The sequence below is a fragment of the Sphaerodactylus townsendi genome, linkage group LG05 (assembly GCF_021028975.2).
Source record: "Sphaerodactylus townsendi isolate TG3544 linkage group LG05, MPM_Stown_v2.3, whole genome shotgun sequence".
Lineage (NCBI taxonomy): Eukaryota > Metazoa > Chordata > Lepidosauria > Squamata > Sphaerodactylidae > Sphaerodactylus > Sphaerodactylus townsendi.
The window spans coordinates 135,419,390-135,431,605 of record NC_059429.1 but is presented as its reverse complement, the minus strand read 5'-3'; the positions used below and the strand labels follow the sequence as shown (position 1 = coordinate 135,431,605).

General features: G+C 52.8%; 1 protein-coding gene across 1 annotated transcript in view; it reads left to right on the top strand.

The window, feature by feature from the left end:
- BCL2L1 (BCL2 like 1) overlaps positions 1–4,497 on the top strand; it is a 72,613-nt gene extending 68,116 nt beyond the window's left edge. The window contains 3 exon segments of the mRNA XM_048497949.1: positions 3,748–3,807; positions 3,809–3,977; positions 4,097–4,497. Coding sequence (XP_048353906.1) covers positions 3,748–3,807; positions 3,809–3,977; positions 4,097–4,497 — 630 coding nt within the window.
- Positions 4,498–12,216: the final 7,719 nt, after the last annotated feature.

Below are 12,216 nucleotides of genomic sequence, written 5' to 3'. Positions count from 1 at the left end.
GGCAGTTTATGTCCAAGAGTGGGATACAGATGCAAATAAAATAAAACTTGTGGAGGTAACAGAGTTATCTTCTCCCCGAAGCGATGAACTCACTCGAGGGCCTCAGACCGCCCCCTTGTGCATCACCAGAACGGCAGCGCCGGCTAACATTACAGGGCTGTCGCGCAGATTAGTCCCCAGCGTGCAAAATATGTCAGGCTGTTTGGACGTTTGAACAGTGCTGGATTAAAGTTAGACTATTATTTGCACAAGGGGTGAACAGAAGTGTTTCTGGGGCGGCTGCAAAACATCGGTATCCTTCCGTGGTTATGCGCAAGGGCATACATTGCTACAGAACTGAGACGGACGTGCGTGCGGGTCTTGCCTTTTATGGTAGTTTTGGTGGCTTCTTCCTTCCAGACTCAAACCAGCCTGCGAGCCCCAGTCCTTTCCTTCCCCAAAGGAAAGGGAGCAGCAGTGGCGTAGGAGGTTAAGAGCTCGTGTATCTAATCTGGAGGAACCGGGTTTGATTCCCAGCTCTGCCGCCTGAGCTGTGGAGGCTTCTCTGGGGAATTCAGATTAGCCTGTGCACTCCCACACACGCCAGCTGGGTGACCTTGGGCTAGTCCCAACTTCTGGGAGCTCTCTCAGCCCCACCTACCTCACAGGGTGTTTGTTGTGAGGGGGGAAGGGCAAGGAGATTGTCAGCCCCTTTGAGTCTCCTGCAGGAGAGGAAGGGGGGGGGGGGATATAAATCCAAACTCTTCTTCTTCTTCTTCAAAGAGAGGGCCAAAGAGATCTACTGAGTCAGCAAGAAACCCATCTATTCTGAGCCGTCGCTAAGTAGCCGCCTAATGCCGCTTCTCCGCACCCTTCCGTGGTGCTGATCCAGAAGTCTCTGAGCGTTTTGCCTGGCAGGCGGCGTCCCTCTCTTCCCGACAAATCCACATGGGCCTTAAAAAGGAAGCGATCGTGCATGCTCACCAAAAGAGAGGCAGAGCGAGATCCAAGTATGAAGTCAGTCGTGCAAAATGCATTTCCACATTGCACAATGTATTTTCCATCGTCCCATTTTTCTTTGGAGAAGGACAAGAGAAGAGTTTGGATTTGTATCCCCCCTTTGTCTCCTGTAAGGGGACTCAAAGAGGCTCACAATCTCCTTTCCCTTCTCCCTCCCCCCCCCCCACAACAAACACCCTGTAAGGTGGGTCGGGCTGAGAGAGCTCCGAAGAACTGTGACTAGCCCAAGATCACCCAGCTGGCATGGGCTGGATGGAGTGCACAAGCTAACCTGGTTCGCCAGACAAGCCTCCACAGCTCATGTGGCAGAGTGGGGAATCAAACCTGGTTCTCCAGATTAGAGTGCACCTGCTCTTAACCACTACACCACGCTGGCTCTCTGGAGCTTATTGTGTGAATTTCCTCCCATTCAGAGGCGGAGCTGGACCAGAGTGCACCTGGTGCACACTCTGTGTTTTCCACACACACACACACACACCCCTCCACGGCACACACCCCCCCACACACACATACCAACCTGAATTCCCCAGATAAGCCTCCACAGCTCAGGCGGCAGAGCTGGGAATCAAACCCGGTTCCTCCAGATTAGAATGCACCTGCTCTTAACCACTACGCCACTGGGGTTTGAGTCACTAGACTTGTGAACTAGACTAGACTAGTGAACTTGATTAACTAGGAGGAAGTTCCGGTGCATTGCATTGCACAGTCACGAATGGGAGGGATGCCATGTGAGAGCCAGCGTGGCGCTGCGGTTAAGAGCGGTGGACTCTAATCTGGAGAACTGGGTTTGATTCCCCGCTCCTTCGCATGAGCAGGAGACTCTTATCTGGGGGAAACCGTGTTCGTTTCCCCTCTCCTCCACCTTGGGCCAGTCACAGTTCTCTCAGAACTCTCTCAGCCCCGCCAACCTTACAAAGTGTGAGAACGGGGAGGGAAAGGCGTTTGCAAGCCACCTTGAGTCTCCTCACAGGGGAGGAAGGTGCGGTGTAAATCCAAACTCTGCTTCCTCTTCTTGGAGGTGGGCTGTAAACTTTCAGAATGTCTGGTTGGGTTCCCTGTTTGAATCTCCCATTATGATGCACATTCCAACAGAGGCCGATTGTAGAATAACAACCCCCCCCCCATGCATGCATGCATTCACATACGTACGTACATCCGTGTGTGTGTGTGTGTTTGCTTGTTCATATATGTACGTGTGTGTGTATGTATTTAAGTATATAAGTATCCTTGGGGGGGCAGGTTATAAATTTAATATTACGACAACGACAAATAATAATAATAATAATAATAATAATAATAATAATAATAATAATAATAATAATAATAATAATAATAATAATAGAACACGAGGAGGTCACTAGATACCGCGATTTGAAAATCGAGCTTCAGCGTCTATGACACAAGCCAGCTGAGGTCGTCCCAGTGGTAATCGGCACGCTGGGCGCCATCCCAAAAACACTGGGGCAGCACTTGAAACATCTTCGAACTGACAAAATTAACATCTGTCAAATTCAGAAGGCAGCCCTGCTGGGATCCGCACGAATTCGACGCCGATACATTACAACTTCCTCGGCCTCTGGGTGAGGCTCGAATTGTAATGAAGGCCAACAACCAGCTAAAGATCTGGCAGCTGTGAAATCAATAATAATAATAATAATAATAATAATAATAATAATAATAATAATACCCCCCCCCACCCCCCCCCCCCCCACCCCCCCCCCCCCCCCCCCCCCCCCCCCCCCCCCCCCCCCCCCCCCCACCCCCCCCCCACCCCCACCCCCCCCCCAAATGGGATCGAAATGCTAAGATCTTTTGAACATTTGGACCCTGGGGCGGGGCTATTCCAGATTCTCTCCACATCCCAAAGCCAATTCACCTGGGCAGATCCACGGGGCATCCCTGAAGATCGTGTCCTGTGCTCAGTGCTTTGGGAACTGTGGAAGTTGCTGCGTTGATATGGCATTGAATTACCTAATCGCAGAGAACTACTACTACTGTACCTAGTGGTCACAGCATTCTATTAAGGAAGAGCTCACAAAAACGTCCCGTTATCGTGAGTGGCGTTTGAGAATGGCTAACTTTTGGATATTTTTGCACTCCTAAAGAAGGGGTACACCAAAGTCCCTCACGTGTGCCGACTGTCACTATCTCTGCTAAAGAACCGACGGCATCTTTCAATCCTGTCTGTGCTTCATTACACAATTCAAAACAAGAAGGATTCTTGGATCATAATTGTTCCTGTGTACATGCTTGTTTCTTTCTGTATATGTGTATTTGTTGGTGGTTTGAAATTTTTGCAATTTTTATTCTGTTTTTATGAATGTTTGTAGCTATTATAGGCAGCAGCACACTCATATTCAGCTTTTCAGTTCACTTAGTAAATTAGAAAGTATCGAAGTTTGTGTGTCTGTGTTTTTAAGCAGCAGGACTGGCGGTGTTTTTTGTTAATTGCTACTCAGTATGCTAAAGTCCTAGAATTCGGGGGAAGCAGCTACCCCCTTCTCTCGGTTATCCGGGGACTTCCCAGAATTCTGTGCATCTGTGTCCTCTCTGCCCTCGTGCCTGCCCTTCCTTTCTCAGAGTGGTTCCGGCTACCACTATCACTGCTGCCAGGTTTTTCTTCTTGAGCTGGCTTGGGATACCCGCCCTCAAGCAAGGCCACGCCCGCATCTCCCCACCAGTCTCCGTGGCAGCGGACAATCTTCCTACGGGCTAATGCCTCACCCTCTTCTTTCTCTTGTCTTGCAGGAACGTTTTGTGGATCTCTACGGGAACGACGCAGCCGCCAAAAGCCGGAAGGGCAAGGAGCCGCTTCAACAAGTGGCTGTGGACGGGCGCCACCGTGGCTGGCGTGGTCCTCTTGGGCTCCCTGCTAAGCCGCAAACAGCCTGAGACGGATCTCCTGACCTCGGCCGGGGCTCCCACGCATCAGCTTCGTCGAGGATCGCTACCGGGCGATCTGCTTGCTCTTCAGCTTTGTGATCATTCCAGGGGTGGGGGGGCCCTCTTAATCGCAACTTCCCCACTCTGACTCCCGGGGCTCGACTCCCCCCCCCCACAACTCACAGACCTCTTTCTGGTGCCTCCGGTCCCACAGGCAGCTCCAACCTTAGGGCGTCATTCCCTACGAGTGGGGGGCTCCCCCCCGGCTCCCAGGCGCTGTGCTGCACCCCACCTGGAGGCCTGCCGTTCCTCGAGATGGTAACCCCTTTGACTCACAGCCCTGGTGTTCGTTTGATTGTATTTTGGAAGACCCCGCTCCGCCCCGCCCCCGCCCCGCCCGGCAGGCCCAGCACTTGTGGGGAAGGCTGTGGGCGTGGAGCCGGCTACTGGTCAGGGTTTCCCGGCAAGGGAGAAAATGCACGCCTCCCCCCCCAGCCCCGCACGCTCCGCACGGTGTCTTCCGAGCTCAATAAAGAGACTTGTTCTATGCAGGTCCACATGTGTCTTCAAGGCACAGAAATGGCCAGTGAGGACCTCACGGCCGCTTGCCTCTAAGCAGGGGGGGTGGGGTGGGGAGTGGGTGACTGCTTTCCACGGTTGGGGGGGACGAAAGACGGGGCAGGAACTTTGGACCGAAGGGGGACAGTCAAGGGCAGGAGCCCAGAACCTCTTCCTTCCTCTGCCCCAGAGCTCACCCTGTCCCTGGAGACATCCGGACACCGCTGTCCTTTTCGGGGGGCTTATCCTCGGGGCTTGCCCAGTCCTGCCTGGAGCCCAGGAGATGCCTCCCCCGGTGCACGCTGCCTGCGAGGAATCTCTTGGCTCAGCAGGTAGCCTTCTCCGTCCTGCCCAGGCCCCCCCCCCTCGCGCCAATGCCTGCTTCCTCTGCTCCCGACGCGGCTGGGCCCCTTCCCCTTCTGACCACAGCATTTCCTTCTCTCGGTGGCACTTTCCATACTGCTGGCGATGCCCGCTGGGGCGAGATGGTCAACGCGGGGCCGGGGGCAGCACTCCGTACCCCACGAGAGGCGGCGGGCGAAAGGGACGAAGGAGAGCCCCACGGTGGCCGGGAAGGGGCCCGAATCCAGTTTGCAAGGATTCGGGGTTTCCCCTCCCGCGCCTCCCCGGCAGCGGGACATGGTCCTCGACTCCGCCGGCAGCATCTGCCTTAACTCCGACACCGTGAGGCCTGCGTTCCCCCCTCCTCTCTGCCAACTGCAAAAAGAGCAAGCATGCACCAGAGAGACACGAGAGAGAGCGGCCCTCGCTGCCTGCCAGCCTGCCAGGGAGAGCCGGTCCTCCGTAGCAGCCTCTGGAAGGTGTTTACGACGGGCTGCTAATTGTTCGCCCGGCTCTCTGGGGAACCTCCCTGGCAGCTGCCCAAGTCCCTTCCAGTAAGAGTGAAAAAACCCCACAGCCTCTGCGCCGGGCCAAGCAGTGCAAATTATATGGTGCAAAGGAGGGAGGGGGTGTTTTCCCGAGACTCTGGGGTGGAGGAGGTGTAGCAGAAGCAGCCCTCCCCAGTTCAGTTGGAAAGGGGGGGTTCACAGTGGCTCCCCTTCCAGCGAGTGGGAGCCAGATGAGCGCTCTCCGGGGGAAGGGGCCGTATGTTGCTCCTGGGGGGTGGGGGGAGCCAGAAGTAGCCTTGCTTGGCAGAGGCGGGCGGGGAGGGGAGAGGAGAGGAGGGGTCTCCAGGTGTAGGGCATCCCCAGACGCAAGGCAGGGCCTTGCCGAACCAACGTGGCCACCTCGGTGCTTGGTAGTCGTTGGCCTCATTTAGCAGTTGCTATGGAAGCCTGGCTGGGGGGGGTTGTGGGGGGGGTTCCGGAGCTGGTAGGTCACCGCTGTTGGGCTCAAAAACAGCTAGGGGGGCATTTCCCTCGCAGAGATAACAGGGCAGTTTGCACCTCCCTTCGGTCTCTGCAGCAGACAAGGGGGGGAGGCAGCCCAAATGTTTTGGGAGTTTGGGGGGGAGGGGAGACCCAGCGTGTCCGCGCCGGGCCTCTCCCAGGAACTGCCCCACTGAAGGATCTGCAGACCCCACCCCAACCCCGCTCTTGCCTGCGATGCCGTTTTAGAACCCGTTCCCGCACGCCCCCGAAGTCGGCTTCTTGACATAACCTCAACGCATCTCTGTGTCCCGGCAAAAGACCACCAGACCCTCCCCCTTGCCCCCCGCCCCTGCCCCTGTACAGGCTCAGCTGTATATATCGGAGAGTAGTTTTATTCAGTTGTGAATACAATAATACTATTTTTGTTAACTGTATGTCTGTATTTATGTGTGTGGGCTGTGCTACCTGTCCTGTGCCCCTCCCCCTCCCCACACCTCCCAATTAACCTAGTTTTCACAAACGGGGCACCGGTCCCAGCAAATAAGGACAGAATCCTACTGGGACTGGACTGGGAACGCCAGCGGCTTCCACGTGCCGGGGGGGCCGTCTTGCCCTCTCTGCCCTCTTTTGATTTAATGTGTGGATGTTAAACCTGCAACCCCACCCCGCCCCATTTGTGTTCAGACCCCCCCCACCTACGCCCCTTATTAGAGAAAAGCAGTTTGATTTGAAGGTGGAAGTTCAGTTCTTCTAATAAAACTGTGGTGTTTTGAGGTGCATTGCCTGGTCTGGTTCTTGGGGTCCTTTTCTTTCCCAAAAGGGTGACCTTCCGGAGCGCAGCCGCTCCTTAAAGCTTGACCCGTTCTGAGGCAGCAACATTCGGAAAAGCGCCAGCCACAATAGATGGAAGACGAGCATCCCCCAAGAACTGAGCAATATACAGCTGTAAATTATCCAGGGGCAGAGGCGTATCTAGGGTGGGGCAAGACTGGACAAGTGGTGTGGACTCCATTCCCCAAGGGGCACCAGCCTCTGGGAACCACTACGCCTGCCCCCAAACTTGAAGAAGAGTTGGATTTATATCACCCCTTTCTCTCCTATAGGACACTCAAAGACTCTTACAATCTCCTTTCCCTTCCTCTCCCCACAATAGACACTCTGTGAGGTGGGTGGGGCTGAGAGAGCTCCGAAGAACTGTGACTAGCCCAAGGTCACCCAGCTGGCGTGTGTGGGAGTGTATAGGCTAATCTGAATTTCCCAGGCTAATCTGAATTCCCCAGAGAAGCCTCCACAGCTCAGGCGGCAGAGCAGGGAATCAAACCCGGTTCCTCCAGATTAGATACACAAGCTCTTAACCTCCTACGCCACTGCTGCTTGGAGTTTAGGGTCAGGCGTGCAGTTGAATGCTGGACCCGATCAACTGGGCTTACCCGCCCCCAAATTCCACGTGGAGATTGGGGCAGGGCGTGTCTGTTCCACGCTGGGCCTCGGCATGAGCGGATCCAGCGTTAAACTTAGTCCTAATTCCCCCCCCCCCCCAGCATTTCCAATGCATGGCCCCTGGTTCTAGTAAAAGAGAGAAAAAATTCTCTGTCGACATTTTCTACCCCATGCATCATTTTATAGTCTTCCATCATATCCCCCCTTAGACGTCTCCTCTCCAAACTAAAGAGTCCCAAGTGCTGCAGCCTCTCCTCATAAGGAAGGTGCTCCAGTCCCTCAATCATCCTCGTTGCCCTTCTCTGCACTTTTTCTATCTCTTCGATATCCTTTTTGAGATGTGGCGACCAGAACTGAACTCAGTACTCCCAAGTGTGGTCGTACCGCTTCTTTATATGAGGGCATGACAATCCTTGCAGTTTTATTATTACCGTGATTCCCCGAAAATAAGACAGCGTCGTATATTAATTTTTGCTCCCAAAAATGCACTATGTCTTATTTTCAGGGGATGTCGTATTTTTCCGCTCCACAGATTCATGCTCTGATCGACGGGCATGCTTCCAAACAGAAACTTTGCTACGTCTTACTTTCGGGGGATGCTTTATATTTCGCACTTCTGCAAAACCTCTACTACGTCTTATTTTCGGGGGATGTCTTATTCTCGGGGAAACAGGGTAATTCCTTTCCTAATTATCCCCAGCATAGATTCCCCAGCTGCCACGCATTGAGTTGACATTCCCACGGAACTAGAGTCAGGCATGACACAATATGTGTAAGACACGATATGGACTACGTCAGGGGTCCCCAAACTTTTTAAACAGGGGGCCAGTTCACTGTCCCTCAGACTGTTGGAGGGCCGGACTAAAAAAAAACTAGGAACAAATTCCTATGCACAAATGATTGTAAAATGTTTGATTTCACCTTTCAGCCTTTCTGTCATGGTCTGTTTTTAGAACAGTGACCAAAGTATGTCAAGTACAGGGTGGGCTCCAAATATTGTTGGGGAGGCTGTGGAATACCTTCCCCTGTAAAAAAAAAAAAAAAAAGCAGAACTTTCCCAATGAAGCCTTCCATCTAACCCAGGATCAGGTATCTTCCCTGGGTTCTTCTCCTCCCTAGCAGCCAGCTTTGTGCCATTCGCCAGCCTGGCTGATGCCACTGGGAGTGAGGCGGGACAGAAAGCCTGAGAGCAACACATGGAGTAGCCGCAGGAGGAAGGGCTGAGCATGCGTTGCCACATGCAAGGTTTCCAACTCCCAGTCAGAAAATTCATGGAGATTTGGGGGTGCCATCACAATTGGTAATCAATAATGCCGTTGGGGCCGGTTCCTCCTCTCCCTCGAGCCCCCACTGCACATGAATGGAGCCATCGCCGCCATGCCTGGCGGGCCGGATAAATGCCTTCAGGGGGCCCCCGGGCCGTAGTTTGGGGACCCCTGGACTACGTGGTCCACTGGTCTTATCTGTTAGGGCTCTTATAAAGGCTTCGGCCTCTATGCCCTGCTGTTGGAACCTGCTCGGACACTGCGTACGACGGAATGCTGGCCTAGATGGAGGTCTGATGCAGCAGGGCTGTTCTGGTGTTCTCTTCCAGATGTTCAAGGCAAAGTGTAAAGTGATGCACATAGGGGCAAAGAATCCAAACTTCACATACACGCTACAAGGGTCAGTGCTATCAGTCACAGACCAGGAAAGGGATTTGGGCGTCTTAGTGGATAGTTCCATGGGAATGTCAACTCAATGCCTGGCAGCTGTGAAAAAGGCAAACTCTATGCTGGGGATCATTAGGAAAGGAGTTGAGAATAAAACTGCAAAGATTGTCATGCCCTTATATAAACACACACGTGGGTGCGACCGCACTTGGAGTCCTGTGTTCAGTTCTGGTCGCCACATCTCAAAAAGGATATCGAAGAGATAGAAACAGTGCAGAGGAGGGCAACGAGGATGATTGAGGGACTGGAGCACCTTCCCGATGAGGAGAGGCTGCAGCGTTTGGGACTCTTTAGTTTGGAGAGGAGACGTCTGAGGGGGGATATGATGGAAGTCTACAAAATTATGCATGGGGTACAAAATGTTGACAGGGAAATTTTTCTCTCTTCCTCACAATACTAGAACCAGGGGGCATACATTGAAAATGCTGGGGGGAAGAATTAGGACTAATAAAAGGAAACACTTCTTCACGCAACGTGTGATTGGTGTTTGGAATATGTGGCCACAGGAGGTGGTGATGGCCACTCACCTGGATAGCTTTAAAAGAGGCTTGGACAGATTTATGGAGGAGAAGTCAATCTATGGCTCCCAATCTTGATCTTCTTTGATCTGAGATTGCAAAGGCCTTAACAGTCCAGGTGCTTGGGAGCAGCAGCCACAGAAGGCCATTGCTTTCACATCCTGCCGTGAGCTCCCAAAGGCACCTGGTGGGCCACTGCGAGTAGCAGAGCACTGGACTAGATGGACTCTGGTCTGATCCAGCTGGCTTGTTCTTATGTTCTTAACTCTGGACCTTCAGGTGGGTGCAGACATGGCTGTGAGGCAGGGTGGCGTGGCCAGTGACCCCAGGCTCAGGTGCCAAGCAGACTCACTTTGCAACGTCCTGAGTGCCATGGTTGGTTGGGGACAAGTCGTAATGAAAGACCCTCCTTACCCAAGGTGGGGACCTCCGCACATACCCCAAGTCGAGCCCACCCATTTTTGGTCATGGTGTCCCATGCGAGGACCAAATCTCACGTGGTTATTCTGCTAGGAAAAGGCCAGGGAGAAAACTGCCCGGTCACTACGACAAACGGATGACTCGTCATTTCGAAATATTCTTCGCATACACTGAACATTATGGAAAGAAACCGATTCAAAATTCAAAGTAGCAGAGAGCTGGACTAGATGGACTCTGGTCTGATCCAGCTGGCTTGTTCTTATGTCTTAAAATCGGTGGAACTCATTGCTTTATTTTTACAGCGATTGGAGCAGACAGAGGTAGGGTATTCTCTCCGTCCAAAGGTGACTCAGATCAGCTGTTGTGGGTTTTCTGGGCTGTGCGGCCATGGTCTGGTAGTTTTTGCTCCTAATGTTTTCCCCGCATCTACGGCTGGCACCTTCAGAATCACGTCATGGTAAGATGCGTTTCTCTCTGTGGCACAATGTGGAGACATCTTAAGCATAAGCATTTTATTGTCATTGTGCACGCACAACGAAATTTCCAGCAGCATTCCTCGATGCACACAATTTCAGACTCATACCCCATCCTCACTTTCCCCCTCCTCCACCCATCCCTACACAGCCCCAAACACATCAACACGAAGCCGCGGAGTTCAGCATAGCCACCGCTCTAGAGTAGAAGCTGTCTCTAAGCCTCTTTGTCCTAGTTTTGATAGACCTGTATCGTCTGCCGGACGGTCACAGTTCAAAAAGAGAGTGTGCCGGATGAGACGGGTCTCTCAGAATATTTTGGGCTTTCTTTAGGCTTCGGGAATTATAGAGTTCTTCCAAGGAGGGGAGAGGGCAGCCGATCATCCTCTGGGCAGTAGTGATCACCCTTTGGAGCGCCTTCCTGTCTGCCACTGTGCAACTGGAGAACCATACACAGATGCAGGAGGTTAAGACACTCTTACCATGATGTGCCTCTGAAGATACCAGCCTTGGATGCAGGCAAAATGTCAGGAGCAAAAACCACCAGACCACGACCACGCAGTCCGGAAAACACACAACAGCCAGTTGATTCCAGCCGTGAAAGCCGTTGAGAATACAGTGACCCAAATCCCTCACAGAAAGTGGAATTCCGTGACCTGTACGCAGGATAACAAATGTATACTTCCTGGCTTTGGGGGGGGGGGGACTGTTCAAACCCTCCCCGGCCTCCAGGTTCACTTACCTCCACTTGGTGGGTCGGCACAAGATTAAACTTCCCAAAGGCAGAATGGAACAGTTCCGTTCCCTTCTTTCCACCACAGAACAATCACCACAAAATGATCGGAAGGGATGTGCTGGAAACACAATTCTTAGAGCAGGGGCGTGCAACTCTGGCACCCCAGATGTTCATGGACTACATTTCCCATCAGCCCCTGCCACCATGGCCAATTGGCCGTGCTGGCAGAGGCTGATGGGATTTGTAGTCCATGAACATCTGGAGAGCCGCAGGTTGCAAGACCCCTGACTGGTGAAATAAACGCGACGGGGAAGGGATCACCGCCTGCTTCGATGTCACGGTGGAATGAAGCGATGCCGAAGCCGCACGGCTTATTCCTTGTCTGCTGGGACAGGCTAGGTCCGTGGTGGCAAACCTTTTCGAAACTGAGTGCCCAAACTGCAACCCAAAACCCACATTTATTGCAAAGTGCCAACATGGCAATTTAACCTGAATACTGAGGTTTTAGTTTAGAAAAAACGGTTGGCTCCAAGGCACGCATTACTCAGGAGTAAGTTTGGTGGTAGTCGGTGGCTTTGCTTTGAAGCAACTGTGCAACGCTTCAAACGGGTGAATCACAACCCTAGGAGGGTTTACTCAGAAGCAAGCTTCATTGCCAGCAACCGAGCTTACTCCCAGGTAAAGGATCACGCTTTAGTTCTTTCCATGAATATCAGTATGGTTTAACAGTTCTTAACAGGGTTACCTACACTGCTTCCCCAAAACTAGGTCTTAGGTTTAGTGCTAATAATCTCCCTGAAATAATTGCACTATTATCACATGACGAACGCTGTGCACACGTGCCCACAGAGAGGGCCTGGGTGCCACCTCTGGCACCCGTGCCATAGGTTCGCCACCACTGAGCTAGGTGTAGAGCCAGCGTGGTGTGGTGGTTAAGAGCAGGTGGGATGTGCTGAAGACACAATTCTCAGAGCAGGGGTGTCAAACTCTGGCACCCCAGATGTTAATGGACGACAATTCCCATCAGCCCCTACCACCATGGTGCTGGCAGGGACTGATGGGAATTGTAGTCCATGAACATCTGGGGCGCCAGAGTTGGACACCCCTGGTTTCGGACAAACCGAGAGCACAGACTGTGTGTTC